Source organism: Saccostrea cucullata, unplaced genomic scaffold (genome assembly GCF_032062105.1).
Source record: "Saccostrea cucullata isolate Sc308-1 unplaced genomic scaffold, CSIRO_AGI_Scuc_v1 ctg441, whole genome shotgun sequence".
Classification (NCBI taxonomy): Eukaryota; Metazoa; Mollusca; class Bivalvia; order Ostreida; family Ostreidae; genus Saccostrea; species Saccostrea cuccullata.
In genome coordinates, this window is record NW_026921375.1 from 79,271 (window position 1) to 103,302 (window position 24,032).

Sequence of the window (24,032 nt, forward strand, 5' to 3'; positions counted from 1 at the left end):
AGTCAGTTAATCTTTGTTTGAAAATTTTTAAAAATATATTTCTACATATAAATTTGAATGTGGAGGATAACCCTTTTAATAAACATATTCGACAGTAAATTTTACCATGCTATAATTTTCTATTTTCATCAAACAAAGGGTGTTTGAAAAGGCATACTTTTACAAAACGAACAAAATAACCACAATAATGTAAGATAATTAGATAATTTTATTTTCCAATTTTGGGCCCATAAGGCATAAAGATTTTGTTTTATTTTTTTACAATGACAAGATAGAAAGTTCTGAAAGAAAGGTTAGTAAACATACACAAACATAAACACACACACATGTGTATATCTGATACAATATATACAAGTAACTGTACCTGTAGATGCAGCAGTTGGGGTTATCAAATCGCTAATTAACATGCAATCAAAATCAATATTATCAATATACATATATACCAGTATACAAATAAATATGTGTCTGTAATATCATTTACGATGATAACGTCATCATAATGTATAACCGAAAAAAGGTACATGCCAATGTTTAACAAAGTACATGTTCTTATATAAACATACCACGGAAACAAATTTATATAGTCATTTGTCTTGATTTCTAAAACCTTTCAGAGTTTTTCCTTCGGTTTTTTTCAAAACATTTTTTAGTTTTTATGCAAATAACTCATTCTTTGAAGATTCGAGATAACTGGTGTCAAAGTATTTTTCAATGTTGGATATTTATGTAAGAAAACAGCAAAGAACTTTGAAAGGCATATATACATTTAGAAATTTACTATAACATGCAAATGAATGTACAAAGTTCCTAATTTAATTTACATTAAACCTTCACTAATCAAAACTGATCCAAAAACATCCCACTTGAGAATAAATGTTTGATTTTTTTAAATTATAATTTGTAAATCCAGCCAAAAAGCCTAGCGATTAAGGTTTCATTTGACTTCACTAGTCAGCAAATCCTCTGCTCGGGTGCGTGGTGGTGCATTCTTAAATGCTGGAAAGAAAAAAAAACCTTATTACAATGTACATCTCAATCAATCGCTTGTCATGAATTCTGAGTACATTTTAATTTAGAGGCCTTTCAACACCATGCCAGCCGACCACACTTGACGTATACACTTTTCAGATAGTTGTTGAATCGTTTGCTCTGTTTTTATATACTTCTTCGCAGAATATTTTTCCCTATCCCATTTTTAAAAAACACGAAAAATCCATTTAGATGTCTTTGATTACGCTAACTCTACTGTTATGAAATTAAACGAAGAAAGAATGGATATCACTCGACAAAGAAATAAAAATATGTATACAGTAGGTTCATAATTTTTTACTATTCAGTACAAAAATGCATATAAACTTTATAAAATTACTTAAAATAAATAAAATAAAATCCACGAAATGAGACTATAGACTTGAATTAAATGTATATATATAGAAAAGGGGAGGGATACCTCAGCGGTAGCACTTCACAATGAACGGCGACAAATTGACGAAATCTTGTTTCTCTGCACTCACATAAACCTTGTTTAACTTGAATGTTTAGATTTGGTACACAAATATTTGCTTTCTTGAAGTGGGTGTCAATAAGAGAAGTCCATACTCAGGAACCGACAGGGCATGTTTAGGGCCACGATGCTGGTGTGTTAGGGTGTGTGTGTGTGTGTGTGTGTGTGTGTGTGTGTGTGTGTGGTGGTGGTGGTGGTGGTGGGGGGGGGTCTGTTGAACTGGTAATGGGGATGTATTTAGAAAACATTTACAATCTAATTGATACATCCATCGTGAACATTGAAAACAATTTTTATCGTATATAAAGAACATATATCAATATATTTTTGTTATTTTCTAATCGTATATATAAAGAACAAATATATATGATTTGATTTTTGCTTTTTGCATACTAGTATTGAATATTTAATGCATGTTGACCCTATACGTTTAAAAAAAAATTGATCCACATAGCGTAATAAGAAAGATAACCCTTGTATTGCTTTTGAATTTTGTTGTCGTTAATATCAAAGTCAAGCGACTGTGCATTTATTTGCATTTGGGAAAATAGCGACATTTTGTTTAAATTTGGAATAATATCATATTTCATTTTATCGTGTAAATAAATTTAATTATATGTTTTTATTTTCATGAATGCAAGGCATTTTATTTACTTATTTAACATTTAGTCAATCAGTTTTTGGAACATTACTTTTAATTTGTTTTTTAACACCATTCCTGGTATCATGTTACGGAATTCAGACATTTTTAACCATATTTGTTTGTTTTGATTCTCTTTTGGGAATTTCCTTTTATAATATTGGGAAAAACTTACCATTTGGAATGGGGTCTATTTCAGGCCCCCTATGACCCCTAAAAACCCTGCGTTTATTTTAAAAAAAACTTTAACCTTGCCCATAACTTTTGTTTGGTTTGAGACTTCGAGCTATGCCTTTCTTTTTTTCAACATTAATGTGAATTTACTGTGAAAAGACTTTTCTGGGAGTATCAACATTTGACATATTGACCTTGAAGTTTTTTTTAACAGTATGTACAAGGAAGTTCATATTTCACAGGTGTATCCCTTGTGACAACACCAAATACATGTACCCTGCAGGCACGTAGCAACAGGGGGCCAGGGGGGCCTGCCACCCCCCACTTTTTTTCCCCAACATAACTTAAACTATAGGAAATGTTTATTGAAAGGCTGGTTGCCCCCCTAACTTTTAGTGATATAAGAAAAATGTAGTAGGTCAAAAAATTGGTACTGAAAGAAATTGGCAGAAAAAAGTTGGCTTCTAACCCCCCACCCCCACGAAATAGGATTTTCGACTTTGGACAATTTTTTGTTTGCTTGTCAACTTTTTCAGGTAAGTTAAAAAAAAATTCTCTGACTGCCCCCCCCCTTTCAAAAACGATGCTACGTGGCTGCCCTGGGAGGGATGATGCTAGGAAGCCCATTAAAGAAAGAAGGCTAAATATGACTTATTGCTTTCAGAATGTAGAGAGGTAGGATGGCAGACCTGGAACTATCCATTAGAGGTCGGATGTAGAGGATTCCCGGTACAATCAGTTTGGAGGATGTTCTCTTGTCTAGGGGAGACAAGGAGAAGTAAGGGAACAGCAGTCCAAAAGATGGCTCAAGCAGCAGAACGATCATCATGCTGGAATTGGATGAAGAGATAGACTAGTAGCTGGATACCCACCACCAACGCACCGTGACGCAGTGGTTAGAGCGTCTGCTCTAGACTCGCATTTAAGTAAGGAGTTTGTCCTTATGTCGCGGGTTCGAATCCCACTGTGGGACATGGAGATCAGTCCTTCGAATGAGACCGTATAAAACGAGGCCCCGTGTCGCAGTAGGTGCTGGCACAAAAAAGATCCCTCCCTGCTTTATGGCTCTAAGTGTAGAGTATAGGACAAAATTTGCAGCTCTCCACCGGAAAGTGGTGGCGTCTCTATATGAGTAAAAAATTCTTGAGAGGGACGTTAAACAACATACAATCAATCAATCCGAAAATTTGACTTATTGACCTTTACTCTCAGTTTGACATTCTTTTGAAAACTTGAACAGCTTCCCTGAAACTGAAAAAATTTTGAAAATATTTTGTGATTATTAAATTACTTTCATCATTGCAATCATTGATAATGCTTTACTGCATGATTGGTTAAATTTAACTATCATCATACATGTTTATGTGCCAAATTGATTTTTTAGCTGTAGGTGTCATATATTTTTAAAGTATATTTAGTGCTAAAAACTTCAAGACTCTTAAAGTGGAACTCATGAACATCAATGGAAATTAGAGTTTTAAATTTGCACAGAATGGTTCATAAACAGCGGTTAGACTCTTGTGCGGATCTAGCTCCCTACCCAAACCCCACCTACCGCCAGTGGTTTTAAGAGTAGCAATTAAAGACATAAAGTAACTAAAAGTTAATATGATTAAAATTAGAGCTTTGATAAAAGCGATCTAGTTGGAGAGGATCAAAGATCTTATTTTATTTAGATTGCGAAAAAGAGTCGTTTTTATCGATTAGCTGACCCCCCCCCCCTCCGCTCCCCTTTCAATTTACCCCACCCAACCGAACGAAGAGGAATTTTGTTTGAAGTACTTGTTTACGTTTATTTATCGTTATTTTTAATGTCACAGATTTTCTGAGATTGGCTTTTTTGTAAATTTCTCGATCCGCGCTTGCAGACTTGCGGCGATCTTGATGGTACATGTACCATAGGAAGGACAACTCTAGCAATCTTATAACGATGCGAGTTTTTTTTTTAAAAAAAAATGTATACCAGCTTTTTGATATATTGGAAAGTAAAAAATGCATTAAATTACATAAACTTAAAATTATTGATGCAATGAAAAATAGTAAATAAAAATATACACAAAAAATGACTATGAAGGAATTTCTTTCTTTTTTTATTTTGGACAATAGGTCTATTCTTGGAAATATCTATAAGTTTATTATATATCAGTATAATTTGCACTTGTTCAAAATTCACTTCTTTTTTTCAAAGGGAGGGGTGGAAATTAAAAAGAAACAATTTTCATTTTTAACAAAAAAGGAATAACGTTAGGCCTATATAAACTTCAAAATGATACTATACGAGTATATGCCAAATCATGTTAGCCTTACATTGGAATCTATTTAGTTTAATGGAATCTATTTAGTTTATTTACACCTGGGTGCGTCACTTCAGTTGACTTGTGATGATTGCATTCTATTGTTTACTAAAATCCTTTTCTTTCATTTTTTTAAACGGGGCTCAATGTTTACACACCGTTTGGCTAGCTAAATTACCTGTGTATAGGTACCGCTTGTGGATTAAAATCCAAAACGAGGCTCAATCGAGATAAACTTAGAAACTGCAGTTGATTTCGAGTCGGACCGTAGACAACACAACCACGTTACTGAATCGACAGAAGAGAAAAGAGTAAAAATGTAGAGTGTGATAGGAAACTAAAATTGTGGCGGTATCTTATTGGAAAGACTCAGAGATCCTGTGTGTGAGAGTGCTGTTTTAAGGTTTTACAGGTGTGTTATTGGAGTTTACGTTTGGACAGGTAGTCGGCTCAGCGTGTTGCCGTATATTTACTGTGTAATGGTAAGGTATGCAATTAGTCCTTTTGTCTCCCGCGGAGAAAATGGTTCCTGGATTTGAAAGGGTATCTATTTTAACATTTAGGGTCTTATGAACTTTCGACAATTTTGTTGAGCTGTTTTTGAAATTGCGATAATTTACAAGCATGTCGCGCTGAATAAAGGGAATGAGTCCAGGCCATCGCTCACTATGGCTTCGCAATGTATGAAGGACTGAAAAGAAGGTATTTTAACATTTTTAGAAGAAAGGAAGGCATTTGATCATGCTCATACATTAAAATGAAACCTTGGAATAACAACCTTTTGTTGCTGCTACTGAGCTTAGTAGCAGCAGTACGAAGTCAAGTGGAAGTGACACTCAAGTTTGATGTCATAGAAGAACAGGCTCCACTAACTTATGTAGGACAGATCAATGTGACCGCTTACCCCCCACCTTACACTTTGTTGCAATCTTCAGATGACATCAGTCTAGATATCCAGTCTGGACTTATCCGCACTGCCCGCAAGTTAGACAGGGAGACCAAGTCAAGCTATGAAATTGTGATACTTTCTATGCACTCTAATGGAATGACAACCATTCAGATTAAGATAAATGTCATTGACACAAATGACAATGTGCCATATTTTCCGAGTGGCAGCAAATCCCTGTCCCTCTCAGAAATGTCACCAAATGGAAGCAAAGTCCACATCGGTAGTGTGAAAGATCGGGATATTGGGATCAACTCAGTCCAAAATACTGCGACCATCATCAGTGGAAATCAAGACAATATGTTCAAACTGGAATCCAGATTGCCATCTGCAACGCTGTATTTGGACTTGGTGTTAAATGGAAAGTTAGATTATGACAGTGGTGTAAAAGAGTATAGTTTGATCATTCAAGTGAGTGATGGGGGAGTTCCTAGACACACAGCGAATGTTTTGGTAAATGTGAGTGTTATAGATGCCAATGATAATGCTCCGGAATTCACACACACAAAATACTCTACAGTTGTACCCGAAAGTATTCAGATTGGGACTAGTATTGTTAAGGTTAGTGCTACAGACATCGATTCTGGTGAAAACGGGAAAATTACTTATTTACTGGATCGCCAGCGAGATCCAGAGGAACATTTCATCATTGAACAAAATACGGGTATCATTAGAATCAACAAACAAGTGGACTACGAACGACAAAAACATTACGAGTTATCTGTGATTGCAAGAGACAACGGTTCCCAAACATTAGAATCAAATGCAGTTGTAGAAGTTAATATCACAAACGTAAATGAGCAACCAGCAAACATTAACCTTGTTTACCTAATAAAAGACAACAAAACATTTGAAAACGCAACAGTGGGGGACTACATCGCTCGCATCTCTGTCAGTGACCCAGACTCCCCAAATAATTACTATGCCAATGTTAATGTTACGCTGCAGGGAGACATGGGATATTTCGGCCTTGTGACAGATGACAGGGTGGTGTATCGCATCAAGATCTTAAAACCCCTGGATAGAGAAAGCTACGCTAATTACAACCTGACAATTACAGCCGAAGACTCAGGCCCAAGTGGACCACCCTTGTATGCAAGTAAATCTTTCACACTGATTGTAGAAGATGTGAATGACAATGCTCCAAAGTTTACAAAAACAATTTACTCAGCATCAGTTCCTGAACAGGCACCTGCTGGTTCAACTGTTGTCAAGGTTACAGCCAGTGACCCTGACCTGGGAGAAAATGCTCGTATCACTTATAGCATAATATCCAATCCTTCATCCGATGCAGATTGGTTTCAAATTGATAGTTCTACTGGGTTGATCACCACTAAGAGTAGTTCAAACATTGACTGTGAGCACAATTCAAACCCCTGGATTACTGTGATTGCAACGGATCATGGAAGTCCACCGCAGTCATCCACCGCCACTGTCAGCATCGCCATTGACGACGTCAACGACCTTGAACCTGTCTTTGAGAGGTCGTACTATGAAGGCAGAGTTGCTGAAAATGTAGCTGTGGGTTCCTGCATCTTGACGGTAAGTTTTTCAGGTGACCAACGATTTATGAAGTGTTATGAAGTAGTTTATATTTGATATATGATATAGAACCAAACATTATTCATAATGTTCCCCTTAATTTTCATTGCAAACTAGTGTGTGCCCTGAGGAAATGTAAAGATTTAACAAATGATTGAAAAAAAAGCAGGCAGCTGGGTTTTGAAGTAAGATGGATTATTTCAGAAAGCATGATGAATGGTGTGGTAATGTGTTCTGCTGAATTTTCCCCTCTCAAGAATACTGGAATCCACACACAGACACCTGCATTTGTTTGATTATTCTGTGTGTGAAGAGAAAAAAAATGAATTCTCCAATGAGGAAAAATACACATTTACCCTATATTGGTATTAATTCTTTAATTAAATTAGTCGCCTGGTCTTTACATGTTGTATGGCAGGATCAGCCAAGGACAACATCGAGCTGATGGAGAGTGGTTGATTAGAATCAATTGATTTGTTTAGTCTAACCCTTACATTCTCTGATGACTTTTTGACTTCTATGGTAAATGGATTTTTAGCTTGTAAGAGAGGCTACACCCTGTTGTTTTCCTGCTAACATGAGGAGCCATGCTTTGATGTTAAGGAAAAGAGTCTCTTTGGTCACATTAGTTGTTTTCCTTACAAGGGGCTTTGATCATGGTGAATTGGTAAGAAGGTTGGACAGTGGTTCAGATCTAGCCCTAAGGGCAGTAGCTGTCATCTACTGCAGCCTTCTGAAGCACCAAGAGAGAGGCGCGTATGACAGAGGAACAATGGAAAATGTGTAGAAAAGGCAATAATTGGTCAATGTGACCATCATGAAATACTGTTAAGAAAAGGACACAATCCATAATTAACTAATAAAGCATACACATGTAAGATCATGATGATCAAATGAGAATTAGTTCCTTAAAAAGTAATGACTTTTACTTAATGTGGAAGAGTAATAAAAAGATTTATTTTTGGATAACGATATAAAAACAAGTTTTTAGGAACACAAATGTCATACTCTATAAATAGACTAAATCTTCTTTTTAGACAACATCTCTTTTACTTAAATTAGGCTCATTGAATTCAAGTGAATGTTTTAACTGGGCAGTTCAAAGAATAGCTTGTGTTTATTAACTGTTAGAAAACATGTTTCAAAGATTTTATCCACACATGCAGAAGAAAAGCATTGAGTTGTGTACAGAAGGGATTTTAATTTGTTCACATTATGTCTTTGTGGGAGGAATGTCTTCCATAGAGAGACCCGGGCCATAATCCCAGTACAAATATTCTGTTGACACTAGGAATAAAGGGGTACATCCAGTGGAGCAAACATGGAATCCGCATTACAGAGAAATGGTGTCTCACGGCGAGGGGTGAGCCGGTGACCAATATGGTCTGACTGGCCTTGGTCACCAGAAAAAACAGAAGTCGGGTAGTTTGGGCCTCACCCAAGTATTGGGCAGTCTAACATAATCAAATTTCTGACATTTAGCTCTCCAATTCACTCGGAATGGTATTACACCAAAATTATAATGTCCATTCTTCTTAATCCTTTAGTGTTTTGTGGGAGAGAAGAGAAGAGGCTTAACCAGTGTAGCCCCTTTGTTTATTTTCTTTTGTGTGGGCATTTAAGAGTTTTAATCATGTTAATACAAACTTTGGTAATTTTTATTGAAATTGCCCAACAGTTGAAGGTGTACTTTTTAGTTGAGGGGTCGCCCAGGTGCAGTCATGGACTTGGGGAGAAATCATTATGTCAGCCCCTATAATCAATTTTTTTGTCATAGGGGCCTGTAGTAAATAACACAACACAAGTTAACTAGGTAACAAATACTGATTATACAGGCGATAATGATGACTTCATGGGCTCAGCATGACACCTCCACAATAGAAACTCTCCCTAATGAGTATCATTAATTATCAAATTTCTAAGCATGTATTAAACTATTATAGTCAGTACTTAGTGACCGATTTCCTCAAATCAAAGAGTGTGATCAATAGGTAGATAAAAGATAAATTGACAGCTAATTGTGAGCTATATACATTGTGTAATAAGAACCCCTAAACACTTTCTTCCTAAAATGTGGAAAGCGTGGTTTGATAAAAAAAAAAACCTCCTTAGGAAAAAATGTACCTCAAAAGAATTTTATTTAAACCTCAAAATTGTGTTACATTTTCAGGGTAACTCATGTACCGGTAATTTTTATGGTACGTGATTCATATTTGAAACATTTGAAATGTGCAATAATTACAATAGATCACTTAATTTAGGGGGTTATGATGCGGTGCATTTTAATATTTTGAAACAAAAATCAGAATATTGTAGAGTGAAAATCTAAGGTAGCCGATTTTCTTCACTTTTAAAGGTAATTTTACTGGTAAATATAGGTATGCTACAGTCAAATCCTGTTATGTCTAAATCAAAGGGACAAAAAAAAAACTTCAGTATATTAAAGGATTTGAGATATTGAATAGAAAAAGTGTGGTGACTTTTAATTTTCTAAATCACTTTGACTTGGTCTTCAGAGTAAGTGTTTTAGATACCAATTAAGTTCAGCTTTAATTACATATTCATCACCTGTGTAGTAAATTAAATTGTTGTTTATTTGTATTTTTAATTGCAAAACACTGTGATTGTGAATTAGTGCAGAGGAGCCTGCACGTATATGTATTTGTCATGGGTTTTTGTTATAATGCTTGACAGGGTTCTTTGTTTATGTGCTTATTCACCATCGTAAAATTAATGGCATACACATGTGCATGAGAGGTTTGTCCAGGTAGAGTCAGATGAAAGATGAGGCCATGACGGATGACAAACGACGTAAATTACCAGGTGCCCAGCTCCCAGCATTCCCTCCTGTTGTTTCCATTATTCAGATCACGGCCAGTTCTTCTCCTAGTCCATTTGACCATGTTTGTCCATGCCTTTGTCAATATCAGATATTCTTCAAATCGCCTGAAAAATCAATTTTACGGGAACACAGACAACAAACCTTTCTGACTGATTTAATACAAACATAAATTTTCTGAAACTGCTATAAATTTTCTGTCTCTCTTAAAATTCTTTTCTTCACCTTTTCTGCAGCCATGGCAATGGCCAATAGGGTCTATACATTTATTTTGTTTAAAAAAATATTTCAAAGGCAAAGGCATTTCATTGAATAAAGTTCAGAATGAGAACCCTTTCCTTAATAGGGGCAGTTTGGTAATTAACCTTAGCCTGGTCTAGACTGCCTGTGATTTTATTGCCTGCATTATTTGTGCAACAAAAGATCCATTTGATTGAGGCACTGAGGTCCTGTTGAGAAAGTATGTGATCCCAGTATATATTTATGTTGCATTGATTAAGGCAGAAATTTGGGTTAAAAGGAAAAGTGTTTTATATCAATGCAGTTTTCCTTGAAAATTGAATTGTGAAGTTGTGTGGGCACTCAATCATAAGCATATTTTGTCAAGAAAATTGAAGAAAGCATAAATTTTTAAAATATTTATATCCACTAGTTTACACAGTACATTTCTAAAACTGAATGGGTGGGGGATGCCACAGACAGAATCTTGAATAGCTTTAAGTTTTTATAGGATTTTACATTTATAAATATTAAAATATGCAGTTATGTTGAAATTTCAGTGGCGTCTTGGTAGAGTTGCATAGATCCAAGGAGCTAAAGGCCGCAGTGATGGGTTAATCCCCTCAATCCTATTAGAGGCATTATTCTAAAAGAGGCTGCTCATACAAATTGCTCTTTTGGGTTACACATGGGGAAGCATGTCACAGAATAATCACTTTGTGACCAGCCTCCATAAAATTCACACTGAGTTGGTTAGTGGTGTGTTCATAACTCCCTAAATCCCTTTTTGTCACATAGATAATGTTAGAAGAACCTGAGGAGCTACAAGGTGTAGGGTTTATAAGATGGTCAGCAAGATAGCTGCAGTAGGTGTCCAGTTAGGGTCAACAATTGGCCGATGATCTTGTCTGGAAACACCACTCAAATTTTGTTAAAGTTGTCAAAAAATTAAAGTGTTATTGAATTTTTAAAATGAATTATAGCAATACATCCAATACTGATTTTAAAAAAACGACTGAGGAATTCATAAAATCAATTTTGTCTGTATTTATCATTATTATTTTTTTTTTATGATTATGTGAAAGTAATTAAATACCTGGTAAGTGTGCCTGTAGTCCTCACATGAATTGATACAGTGTTAACGTGAATGTTTTAAATATTCTTTGATGACATACCCTATATCAAGGTCTGAGAAAATTCAGATTCTTTTAAGGCTAATTATGCTGTGGTTGGCTGCAGTTTTACAGATTCCAACTGAATAATTCATTTTGTATGCATATTGTATTATAAGAGACATACAGCTCAGTAGTTAGGAGATATTTGGACGTATTTTAGACGGAATGACCCTTTAGCAGAGATTTGGATGCCAGGCAGGTTCTAAATGGATTCTCTTTAAGGTCGCTGATTGAAATTCAATCTGCCCTGTGTATCATTGACAAAGTCTCAATGATGGCCAGATTAGATATTAGATATAGCTTATAAGCTCAAGCTGTAATAAGCAGTAGCACAAAAGCTCTCCATATTCTGCCCAAAAATACAGCTCTTGTGTAGTAAGATATGTGACACTCTCATTTGTAAGGCCTGATAAAAATGTCTTGATTTGCCTCTAGTTCATATTGTTCACACACCGGTTGGAATATCTTATACCTTGTTATTCAGATGCTTGAAAGAGATCAGTAAGATATTTAGCCATCTCCAACTTCACTCGATTATGTTTGTTAAATGATGCAGACATATTTCAATTTTTGACAATGCATGTATAGGTTTCAACAATTTTACATGTGCAAATATTAGAATGTCAGTTGAATTTTGTGTGGCTGGTGCGTGTGATCTGAGAACTGCTTTGACAACGTATATATGTAAATGTAAAGGTTCCATTACAGTATAATATCGACAATATCCTGAAAAGGAAAATGCAAGATTCCAACATTGCAAAGAAAGATCAAGTCAAGGACATGCTTTTTTATGACTGAAGACAATATGCTTTCTCTACTTTCAGCAGTCATTTCCTTTTCTTTCTGTTGCAGTTGTTAATCCATAAATATAGTATCCACCAATTGTTTGACTTTGACTCAGCAGAATTCATTGAAAGGATATGCAGAGAGTATAGTAGAATGTTGAATTTGAAGCTGATATATGATGTTTATGGAGGAGATGACTATCAATAGTCTAGGACCTGCCTACTGTTTTATTTCTGACATCACGGTGTCCTGTTAGGGACATGTAGTGTATGTTTTATGGCCGTATTTTTGATGTGTCACTGCAAGGTAGGCAAGTGACCCATGGCATGAGAATCCAGAAAATGAGAGCTACTGTGATGTACTCCATAAAAAAATATATGCAATGTATTAAATTCTCTTGTAATTGACTGTTTTTGGTAGATGTTTTAAGCATTAAGAAATAGGTTTATTTTTTTTGGACAAAAGGTTTTAGATAATTTTTCAGTGACAAATGAGAGGTTTATATCTGGCAGATGTGTTTTATCATCTGTGTTAGTAACTGTGATAATACAAAGGTTTTGTAAGGACTCATAAGTTAAAATAAAGAGGGGATCAAGAGATTTGTATGTACAAACTTGCTATATTTCATTAATAATTTAATATCTTAGAAAAGGTTTTTGCATGGAGATGATGGAACTTGACTATTTTTAAAGCAATCTGAATTTGTTGTTTTGATCTGATCATTTTGAAATCAAGAAACAGATATTTTTTGTGTAAACTCTGTAATAAACACACATTTATCTGAACTACAGGCATTTGCACAGACAGAAATTAAGAATCAGAGAGTGGGATACGCAGATATTTATTACTTTAGTGCTGTAAAATTTTACAAAAAAAATTCATACAGAAAATCATTTCAACATCGATAACTGGTTTATAAACTTTAGGTGTCACGTACTGTTTTATTATCTCTTTCTACACATATTTGCCATTTTAATATCTTGTAAAGCTGTTTGATTTCTGATTACACAAGTGAGACAAATTCATGAGGATTGGTGTAACAAAATTCAGAGTTATGACAGGTATCATAGAACTAGATTAGTACTATTAGAGTACCCACTTAAAGTGAGATGTCAACACCTGTTAACTAGTACATAGTGGACCATGTTACAGCATTCTTACTCCTCAGACAGTTAAAACCCATGACAGACTGGTCTTTAATAGACTTGGATAATTTACATGGTCAGATAAGGTGGGCACCTTACAGAATAAAGGGGGGCACCTGTCGGGGCGTGCACGGGTTCACACCTTTCTCCTGTTGGTGCACTGTCCAAATGTGTACAAATGTCACAAGTGATTGCCAATTCTTTCATGCCTTTGTGAGGCCTCTGGTGTTTTATGGCTTTAATATTTGTCTTGGGTAGATAAAAATCTCTCTGCCGTATTTCACTGTGAGTGATCAATGGAATAAAGAACTTTTGGGAATGATATTTAGGAAGATAATTACAGGGTGTCCCTCTCGATCCAACCTCACATCTCCCAAAAAATTCCTCCCAATCACTAAACCTGATCAAATGTAAACCAGGAAAGATTTAGGGGACATAAAATTACAGGGCCACAGTTTATGAAATTAACCTAATATCAGAATTTGTCAGTACTAAGTGGTTGTGGGTTCCTTGTTCATTTGAGACTGAACTTCATTAAAATGTCTTTTCTTTTTTGTGTGTATTAAATTACTAAAAATTTGTTGACATGGAACCTTTTAAACAGTTGTGTTTTTTGGTGATAAAAAAATTAATTATGAAAAATCCTATACAATTATTTAACCTAGAATTTAAACAGTATCCAGATATCCTCTCCAAATTTAAAATGGCTTTGTGAGTATCTATAGTGTTGCTGTAACCTAGTCTGAAGAGAGTGTATTTGAAGCTTTATAACTTTAAATATACAGTCAAAATTGTGACTACCAGAAACTTTTAATGAACCCCTGTGCTTCACACATTAACATGAATATGTGAATCTATTAGAACCCTGATTTAGCACTAAGTGCTGATAGCCTACCCTCAATTATATGTATACAGCGGCAACCTTCAATCATTTTAATATGCTTTTATACTTACAAAAACTTTTTTCATCCAAACTGCAGTTCACTGAAGATTAGGCAATTAGATTAAAAACGTTTGGCTTCACAGCCAATATGATTCATTTAAATCCAGTCAATTTTACCCTAGGGAATTTTTATTTCAAATGTTCTAGGCAGTAATTTCAAAAGATTGACTTTAAAACTTTTATCCCACAAAAATTGAAAATTTAGCAATATTAAGGATGATCATAGGATTAAAATATTTCTCCATTTAAAACTTGTGAGCACCCACTGCGTGCGAAAACAAGATTCCGATTAAGGAGGGATATTAAAGGAAAATCTTCTCTAAACAAAGACTTCAATCTTTAAATTCGTAGGAATGTTCAGAATGAGGAGATTTTGGTCAATCTGAATTTCCTTTGCTAGGAATATGGTAGAAATGGGGGCAATAAAACAGCTAAGGTCTTTCATCTCCCATTGTTTAACAGGCAATACCTGTCCATTTTGTTCCTCTCAGAAGTTGCAATCTAATCCCAAAATTGGACTATATGGGTTTAGTAGTCTCCTGGGTGTGAATCTGCCATTTGTTGGTTTGTTGCGTGTTGTGGATTAGTTTTATTTCTGTATACTGGCTCTGTTATAGGAGCCAGACCTAGAGCTTTTATGGAATTTTAATCATAGGTACATAAGCCATGTACCTCAACAAACCTATCCGATTTACAGTTGTGATAATGCAAGAAGTGGTCCCCAAATCCGGGCTTTGTTACTGAGATGCTAAAAGCTTCAGTGGTTTGCCGTCCCCTTAGTGGGTAACTTTTCCTGACAGAAAGTATCTGTTTACTTGTTAGGCCGTCATTTAGATTTAATCAAGTCACAGTTGACATTATAAAGAATGATCTTGCATATCAACTTCTTTAAAAAGCTGGTTATGCTTTACATTTCAAAAAACGGTATGGTAACCCAACAACAGGCCACAACCACTTCCCTTGTTGTCAATAGAGATGTGATAATTTGTGAATTTTTAATAAATTCTGGTTTTGTACTGGATATGCCCACCCTCTGAGGTATAAGAAATATACAGTGAAAGTTCCATAGATATTTTAGAATATGAAATTCAGATTACTACATTAATGATTTGTCATTTTCTTTTAACATTAGAGTTTGTGTCAGACAGACATGGCAGCATTCCGTCATCCATTCTGCCCGCCTTGTTTGCCTGCAGACACCCAGAATGGCTTGGTCGTCACCGTGCTATCTATGTTTGGTCATGTTCACGATTGTCCTTTTCCTCCCAAAGCTTTTAAACTTTGCTTGTTGCTTCATTTAGGGTTTAAGACAAATAAGTTTGGGTGGTTAATCGTTTTAGCTTTCTCCGGTAATCACTAAAATAGTTTTTAAGTCTAGATGTAATGCTATCAAAATACATCACCGGATAGAGACGACTGCTTGGAATTTGGAATCTTGGGGAGAAAAGAATTGAAAATATTTTATTTGTCAAGTGTAGAAAGTAAAAATGTTAGTTTTCTAGGCATAAAATATTGGTTCTGTGGTAAACAGACAGATAAATTCAGGAGATGTATGATTTTTTGGTCTACTTTATTGATAGGGTGGTGCAATGTAAAATAATGATTCCAGCAGTCAGTAATGATTTTCAGAACATTAACTGTGGAGGTTGTGTCAGGGTATATTTCATGTTCCATAGATCTCTCGCCCTGACAGCTGGGGGTAGAGAAGGATTAAAGACAATGCTAAATGGACCATGCTTTTTTCTTTTAAATGATATCTGGAGATTTGATTTGTTTTGTAAATACTATTAAGATTTTTTCTATGTCTGTGTTAGTTATATAGATGGTTTTTTGTAAGGAACTGAATAGACTACCAAGTCATAAATCAGATGTCATGGCCAGGGTCTTGGCATAAGTAAAATCTTGAAGGATTTTTTCCCCCTAATTTATTCACATGCATTTTGTTACATAAAAAAATTATTTATCTTATTTGAAGTTTTCTCTGACACAGAATAAATGAAATTGACTCAGACTATTTGTAAATTTTGAATATACATGTTAATACATTTATGCAGAAATAAAAGCTCTGCCGGGGTAATTTTGCTGAAAAAAAATAGCCCTTGAGCATGTTCTTTATCCTGAAAAGTTTCATTTACAAGGGAGAGGGGAATAAAATTTTCTGTGAAGGCATTGAAATTAGGATTAAGGGACAAAGATTTTGTTGGCAATGTATCCGTTTTGCACATTTTATCACACTCTTATGTTGACAATTCAGATATATGAATTTCAGAAGTGTGTGAATGTGTCGTTGTTCTATCATAAATCACACTGATATTTCGGGGACTACACCAGACACAAAAACCTCCATACAGGCAAAATGATATCTCATATAGCTGGGGTAGCCAGGGTTTAAAAGGAAAATAAAACATATTTAAGAATGAGGAATTTTGAGTAGAGTAAATGGAAGTCATAAAAAAAGCCTTCCTTTGTTGCTTGCAGCGGATCTCCATTGCTTGTCACATTAAAACACTCTCTATTATCAGCAATTTATTGATAAAAATCATCTTCAAAAACATTTTAGTGAAAGGTTTAATTTGACCTATATTTTAGTTTAGTTGAAAAGAGGACTTTTCCCTGTGTAGAACACACTCTGAAAGATTTGATCTGAAACTTTGTTGTATATTGTGTCTGCTGAGGGCCAAGTTTGAAAATAATTTTTGAAAATAAATTTTTAATGCATTGCCTGTGGCTATGATGTTATGCTTTTGACAAACAACATTTCCTCTGAAATATTCATTACCTTGTCCATGTATGCAAATTTACACCAAAGACAATGCTCAGGGCATGGAGATGACCATAAAGTTGTTTAAAGCCTCTGACTTGAGGTTTTGTTTTATTTCTGTTGTAAAATGATGTTTCTTTGTATCCCTACAGTTTATTATCTTGTGAACAGTGGTTCAAAGCTCACCTAAACTGAGAATACTGATGTAAATGATAAGTCAGACATCACGTAAAATATACTTCCTAAAGCCCGGAGTAAAGGGAACCACGTATCACTGTGAAAAATGTTGATTCTTATTGTAAATGTATTAGGTGTGATTTAATTAATGTGACCTTAGGTAACAAATATTGCACAGCAATCAGTTTTAGCTAATTTCATATTCAATGGCTTGCAGAATATGATATATTCCCATGTTAATTATTGTACAGGACTCATTAAATATTTATGAAATTTATAGTTCTAATTAATCTTTTAGTTTTTACCGTTATAAAAATACGGCACGCAGACATGCAATCTGTGAATACTTTGAAGATGATAGGACAGTTTGTTTTTCATGGACATTTTTTCTTTGTTTCCGCAAACCCTGGGAAACTGCACTTCAGATTTTGGGGAGGTATGCCTGGTATTTTCCTCATGTTTTCGTGAGAACCCCTGTTTATTCCTGTGTTACAAATGAAGAGAGCGACGGTCAATATTTGTCATCTGATGTCATCAGATTACCTAAGCTTTAATTACCCAGTCAATATTTGTCCTTAACACACCATTACAGGGTTTCACTCAGGACATTGTCCGGGCTTCCTGCCTCTTTCTTATAGTTATCCTCAAACCAAACATGTGCCCGAAGACAAACTTTGACCATGTCAGATGTCAGCCGGTATAATTACGCAATAGTGATTCTAAAATATTGTTTTGGATTGAGGTTTTCTGGCCTGATCAGAATTTCACAAGTAATTGATACTCAAACATAGACAAAGACTTTTATACAAAATAAGTTCAAATAAACAAATGTCTGGAAATTTGTTTCCTTACAAGACTCTTAACACCCTAAAGGGAATTAACTGGAGACATTGAGTTGTGTCCCCTTAAAGAGCAAATCATATCAAGAATGTTTAAAAGTCTTCCAGTATTTGATGAATAATTAAATTCTTAAAAGAGATTTTTTAAACACAAGCTCATTGAGTCACATGGGTTGTTTGTTAAAGAAATGGTGTCCTTCAGCAGAATAAAAGTTAAGATCCCAGCGGCGTAAGTGGGAGCTATTGAGAGAGCTATGCAAATTATCTTTGGTAATGCAGTCCTCGTGTTTAAGAAATATCTGTCTTTTTTTCTAAAGACAGCTTTCGTGAAGTGCCCATTTATTTACCTAGTATGTCTTTGAATCAGAAAAGCTTGGAATTACCTGGCAGTGCAAGTAGATATGGTTAAAATAAACAATTCTGAAATACGTGCTACTCAATCACAACCCTCACAGACATATTAAATATTGCCGAATGTCTTGTCTCTCTAATGGTAAATTCTCTAGGCATGAAATTGATATGATCATTTTTTATTTCATGTGAATGTTCAAAAAAAAATTTTATTCAAGTTTTGGTATATTTCAAAATGATAACGGAATACAAATATTGACATTATTACGGCTATATCTGAAAAGTACAGAGAGCTTTGATAAAGAGTGTTGAAAATATAGAATTGCAGGAGCTAGTGCAAATAGGTGTCAGTTGGCAGGGAGGTGTAAAAAATGGGACTCAAATTTGAATGCAACAGTTTATGATGGTTAGAAAAGTATATTCATTTGGTAGAATTTCGAAACATAGAAAATGAAACATTCCATGAAACTTGTAACAACAGTTGGATAGAATTTGGGTAGGGATTTTAAAACAATGAAAATGAAACATTTCATGAAATAACAACAGTTGGTATGGTCCTGGGACAATAAATCCACAAAATTGTTAACATCCTTCACAGTTTAAAGCTATACCGACAGACAATAGTTTGTTGACAGTGTAGATGACTGATCATATTAGTCATATTCTGTGTAAAGGGTATCGTATTTCTCCTTGGTAAATTTATAAAATCAGTTATATGGAATATTTTATTCAAAAAACCTCTTCTAGTAATTTTATAATTGGATTTTGAATGCATTTTCTTTTACATAATGTTATTTACATTTTAACTTTGCATTGAGAAATTGAACGGTAAATTTATGAAGTCCATATTATCCCATTTGGATTAGGGATAATCTTTTTTTTTGTGAGAGCTATAGTGTTAGGCCTGTCCCAGTAATTCTTTCTCAGGTCTCTATACAAGAAGATCAGTCCAGCTATTGTTATAGGGCAGCCCTAGATCTGGGCTTCGGTTCACTCGTAATGACTTCCCTGTCTATATAAGCTGGCCACATAGTGGATGTTCCAACCAGAATGGCCTGTATGAGGAAAGTTGGTAGTTGATTTAAATGAGTACTTGTTTAGGAACCTGTACCCGTTCTCTATATATGGTATTGATTTATCGACACTTCGAATCGATTCTTTTTACAAAGCCTGAGGTGAACCAGTTTGCTAGTGTCCAAATGCCGGCCAAATTTACTTAAGGAATTTGAAAGCAGTTCACAGAAACATTAAAAGAACAAAAAAATGAATAATCTGGCTTTTGTTGGAATGCTGTAAGTTTTAACCTGGATATCAGTGTCTTCAAAAGCCCTATTTAAACACCCAGTAAACTTCATTATATGATGTTCAGAGAACATAAAACAAACATTGGACTAAGCTGGAGTACACAATCAATATAGATCATACAAATATTTCTTCCCAGTGGGGGGTGATTTTATGCTATTCAAATACTTATGTATTTCACTCTAGAACCTCGTCAAGTTTTGAGATATGAAAGACTTCAGAGTTTATTTTACTTGCACATCTGTCACCAGTTAGAAAGCTAACTGTTTATAAATTCTGTGACCTGCCACTTTATTTGCAGATCAACCCTTGCCTATAATGATCTGTAATTTACTATAAACTATCGCCTTCCCCTGCACTGTTGGAGGAGGGTTGGAATGAATTTTCCTCACAGTTTCGGCATTTTTCTGGCTTCCATCACACATTCTGCATTCTTTGACAGCTTTTATTTCTCCTGTATTCTGAAAATTGCTCTTGAAGTGTGCCTCAAACATCACGTTAACATACCATTGTCAACCTTATGCATTATAAAGAACAGTTTTGTTAATTGGGTATAAACTGGTTCACTGCACATAGAATATTTCAAAAGAAAATTACATATGTAACATCAAAAATTGGAAAGGATATAAATCATTTTAGAAGTGGAAGGGATATGAGAGATCACCTGTGATACAATTATTCTGCTATTAACACACCTTGTTCATGCACTGTAAGCTTGAGAAAAAGGATCAAACTTGAAAGCCATATGTTCTTTGTACAAAAAATTTCTAGACTGTCTACTTTATTTTCAAGATGTTTATAATCTCAGCAAAATGTAAGTGTATCACATCAAAAAGCCAAACAAATTAAGTCTGCATTGAAGCTATGGTTGCCAGGGTACACAATCCTTTTTCAAACTTCATTGTTGATGCTTCTGTAATCCACCAATTTGAAAGATTCTTTAGAAGTCCCAAGAAGATCAAGTCATTGACTCTGTGCAACAAATTACTGTGAAATTTATCATAAACAAAATCATATGGGTAAAACATTTGAAATAAAAACAATTCAGAGACCTTGATGGAAACATTTGATGTCTGATTTACCGCAGGGTTTGATGTCTGATTTTTTTCTATGGTTTCATAAAATGATCCTCTTTTTGGCAAGGAAAACCCCTTCTGATGGTTGATGTAAAGCAGTAAGATTTATCACCAAATCTTTCATAAAAAGGGGAAAGTTTTGAGGAGAATTTGGTGTCTGACATGGGAAAGCGCTTCCTCTGATAGAGAGCTGCTGATGGACGGCTGTGTTCAATGGTGAACACCCTAATGATGGTAAACAGAGCCAAGAGAGGAGTTATCTCCCTTTAACTAATGGACACACTGATTATCTCCCTTGACACTGATGATATATATGTCAGCTTCCTGATATATTTAACCATTACATTGTATGAGAAGTTTCATTTATTTGGAGATTCTTTATATCACACCAAATATTTAGGAATGAATGTGCATTTAACTTTTTTCACACATTAATGCAGAATGTCGGATCCTTTTACAGTGAAATCAGGTGTAACTATAGAATATGTTTGTTGTCAAGCCAATGGAATGTCCATTTGTTGCCAAAATGTTTATCATTGTTTGAAATCAACCACAAAGACTAAATTTGAAGTAATGAAGGTATAATGACTTTGTTGGTTTTGTTTTATGAAAGAGAGTTGATATAGAGGTACAAGCAGACCCAAGGTTGTTTGTAATAACGGGATTAGCATTTCACAATTACCAGAGCTACCTCCAACGATTTCCCCCATTATACATAAAAGTTCTGCCAAAATGTCGCACACAAAAAGCCTAAGAAATGATCTCTTATCTACCTATTGCCGAACTGTAATTGGGTAATTGAGACTTAAGTCAGTTTTTGCTGTTAAAGTGAAAAACTAACGGTAAAAGTCAGAATATGATCTGATAATGTTGAGGCAATCAATAATCATGACAAATCAAAAAGATACCAGTAGTTTAAGAGCCTGCTGAATTAAATGTGGCCATTGATTGTATGATAGAAAGGAATGCAAAATCTGATGGATGAGGTAATTGGACCACTGTCAGATTTTGCGGTGCTGTTTGCGGACACAGGGGCCTGAACTCTGGGATAAAGACTCCGAGTTCGGAGTGATGTCATGGAAGTTAAGATCGGGAGTACAATCTGTCTTATTGTCAGCAATACACACTGAGTCTTTGTTCACCTGAAACCAAACTACATAATGACACCTATCACCTTAAAAGACCTGACAACTGAGATGAAGGACATTAAATCTCGATATATAGCTCCCAGTTATAACTGGATAATGGGTATATCCCTTCTCTGGCCATTAACTTTAATTTTACTCCACTTTACACTTTATTTTGTGGTCCCCCGATTCAAATAAGATGGGTGGAATGTTCGATAATGTTTATTTTTTCTGTCGGTGTGTCTGATTTTGATGGCTCCATGAATTGTCCCCCTGTCCTCTTTACCTTGGAGTGGTAAACTGAACTGCTTCCAACATCTGTGAATGGAGGCAAGGGTGTTACTGAATTGTCAAAGGGTCACTGACATTTTTCATCTTAAAAGCATGATCAAGAAAGCAAATATTTGTAAAAATTAGAAAGCCAGGTGATTTCTTTGTGCACTCCTCTTTATGATAAAGAGTGTCAACATTTCAGTATAAAGACTTTAATATAACCAACTTTAAATAACATATATATAATAAAATTTCTATCACACATTCAAGCAAACTCTGTTTTTGTTTCAGGTGTCTGCCAATGATCCAGACTGCCAGGGTAGAACCCAGAATTTGATCCAGTATCGTCTAGACAATACCTCGGTCTCCCAGAATTTCAATGTGAACGCCACCAGTGGACAAATCTGTGTCAGACAAGCTCTTGATTTTGAGACCAAACAAAGCCATGAGTTCACAGTTTTTGCAAGAGATGCTGGTAAGATAGAATTTACACAAGCATTGTTAATATATTTTGGCTTAAGATTAATGTTTTGTGTCTATATAGTAATAAAATGAACAACAGCAGTGTTCTGATGTGATGATAGATTGATGATTTTATGGACCTACATTTGACACGGACACACAATCACACATTATCTGTTATTGATAGGTAACCTGGAGAGTAGTGCCGTGGTGAAGGTCAGCCTTACTGATGTCAATGACAATCACCCCGAGTTTTACCCCCAGAATTACAGCATCAACGTGGATCTCTCGGAGGCCCAGGCGGGGACCACCATAGTGAGGGTTCAGGCTCAGGACCCAGACAGCGGGAGTTATGGGAGTGTTCAGTACAGTATTACTGCAGGCAATGACAGGGGCTACTTCAGTATCACAACCAATTCAGGTATAATTCATAAAGAGGAACAATAAATATGATATATTAATGATATACACTTAAATTCAATGCATCTAGTCTTGATCAGATCAATTCTGAGTACACACAACATTATTGATTTTGATTATCTGAAGAAACATATACATGTATTCTGTTTACTTACTACTTGGTAATCCTAAAGATTATTGTATATGATATTGCAAAATTTAAAAATCACTTACATATACTAACCGAAATCAAAGGAAATGTCAACTCTCATTTGTTTCATTTAATACATCTAACAAAATTTAATAATTGTTTTTTATAGGTCGTATCTATCTGGCTTCCTCCCTGCCCTCAGAAGAAAAGATGTACACCTTGGAGGTCACAGGGACAGATGATGGGGGTCTGACGTCTAAAATCCCTGCCCACGTGTATGTCAGTATCACTGGACAGAACTCCCACCCCCCTGTGTTTGGTAATCTGACCTATAGCTTCTCTGTACCAGAGGACACTGTCCATGGAACCACTGTGGGGACTATACATGCAACAGTTCAACCTATCAATGGAGTAACTCCAGGTAATAATGATGAAAGACCTCACTAGGGATACCTGTATCAACATAGTATTGAAATAATTTTGCTACCGGTAATCTAGATGTTAATTAAGCATTTTCCAAAAAGATAATTTAAATATATAATTTTTGAATGTACTTGTGTGATTTTTTTTAGAATGTACATATTATCTATGTGATAAAAAAATCATAAAATTGTAATTCTCTCTTTTTTTCAGTGGTGAAGTACTCGATTGCCTCTGGTGATAAGACAGGACTGTTTGCCATCAATGACAGGACAGGAGTGATATCCAGCACCAAGTCCCTGGACCATGAGACTCAGCCATTTGTCCTCCTCAGCATTCGGGCGGAGGCTGGGGACCCACCCGTGTTTGGCACAGCTCAGGTGTGTGTCCTTCTTCTAAAATATAATCACCACAATGAAGCATTATGTAGAAAACTTGTTCTCACTGGACATTTTTTGAAACTGATGAAAAAAGGTTCCTCTGTTTA

At 35.3% G+C, this 24,032-nt stretch overlaps 1 protein-coding gene across 1 annotated transcript in view; it reads left to right on the forward strand.

The window, feature by feature from the left end:
- The first annotated feature begins 4,846 nt into the window (after positions 1–4,846).
- Positions 4,847–24,032, forward strand: part of LOC134259843 (protein dachsous-like) — a 31,241-nt gene continuing 12,055 nt past the window's right edge. Inside the window, exons 1-5 of the mRNA XM_062742442.1 lie at positions 4,847–7,100; positions 22,405–22,588; positions 22,763–22,996; positions 23,295–23,546; positions 23,759–23,925. Coding sequence (XP_062598426.1) covers positions 5,370–7,100; positions 22,405–22,588; positions 22,763–22,996; positions 23,295–23,546; positions 23,759–23,925 — 2,568 coding nt within the window. The 5' untranslated portion in view covers positions 4,847–5,369. The remainder of the gene's footprint in view (positions 7,101–22,404; positions 22,589–22,762; positions 22,997–23,294; positions 23,547–23,758; positions 23,926–24,032) is intronic.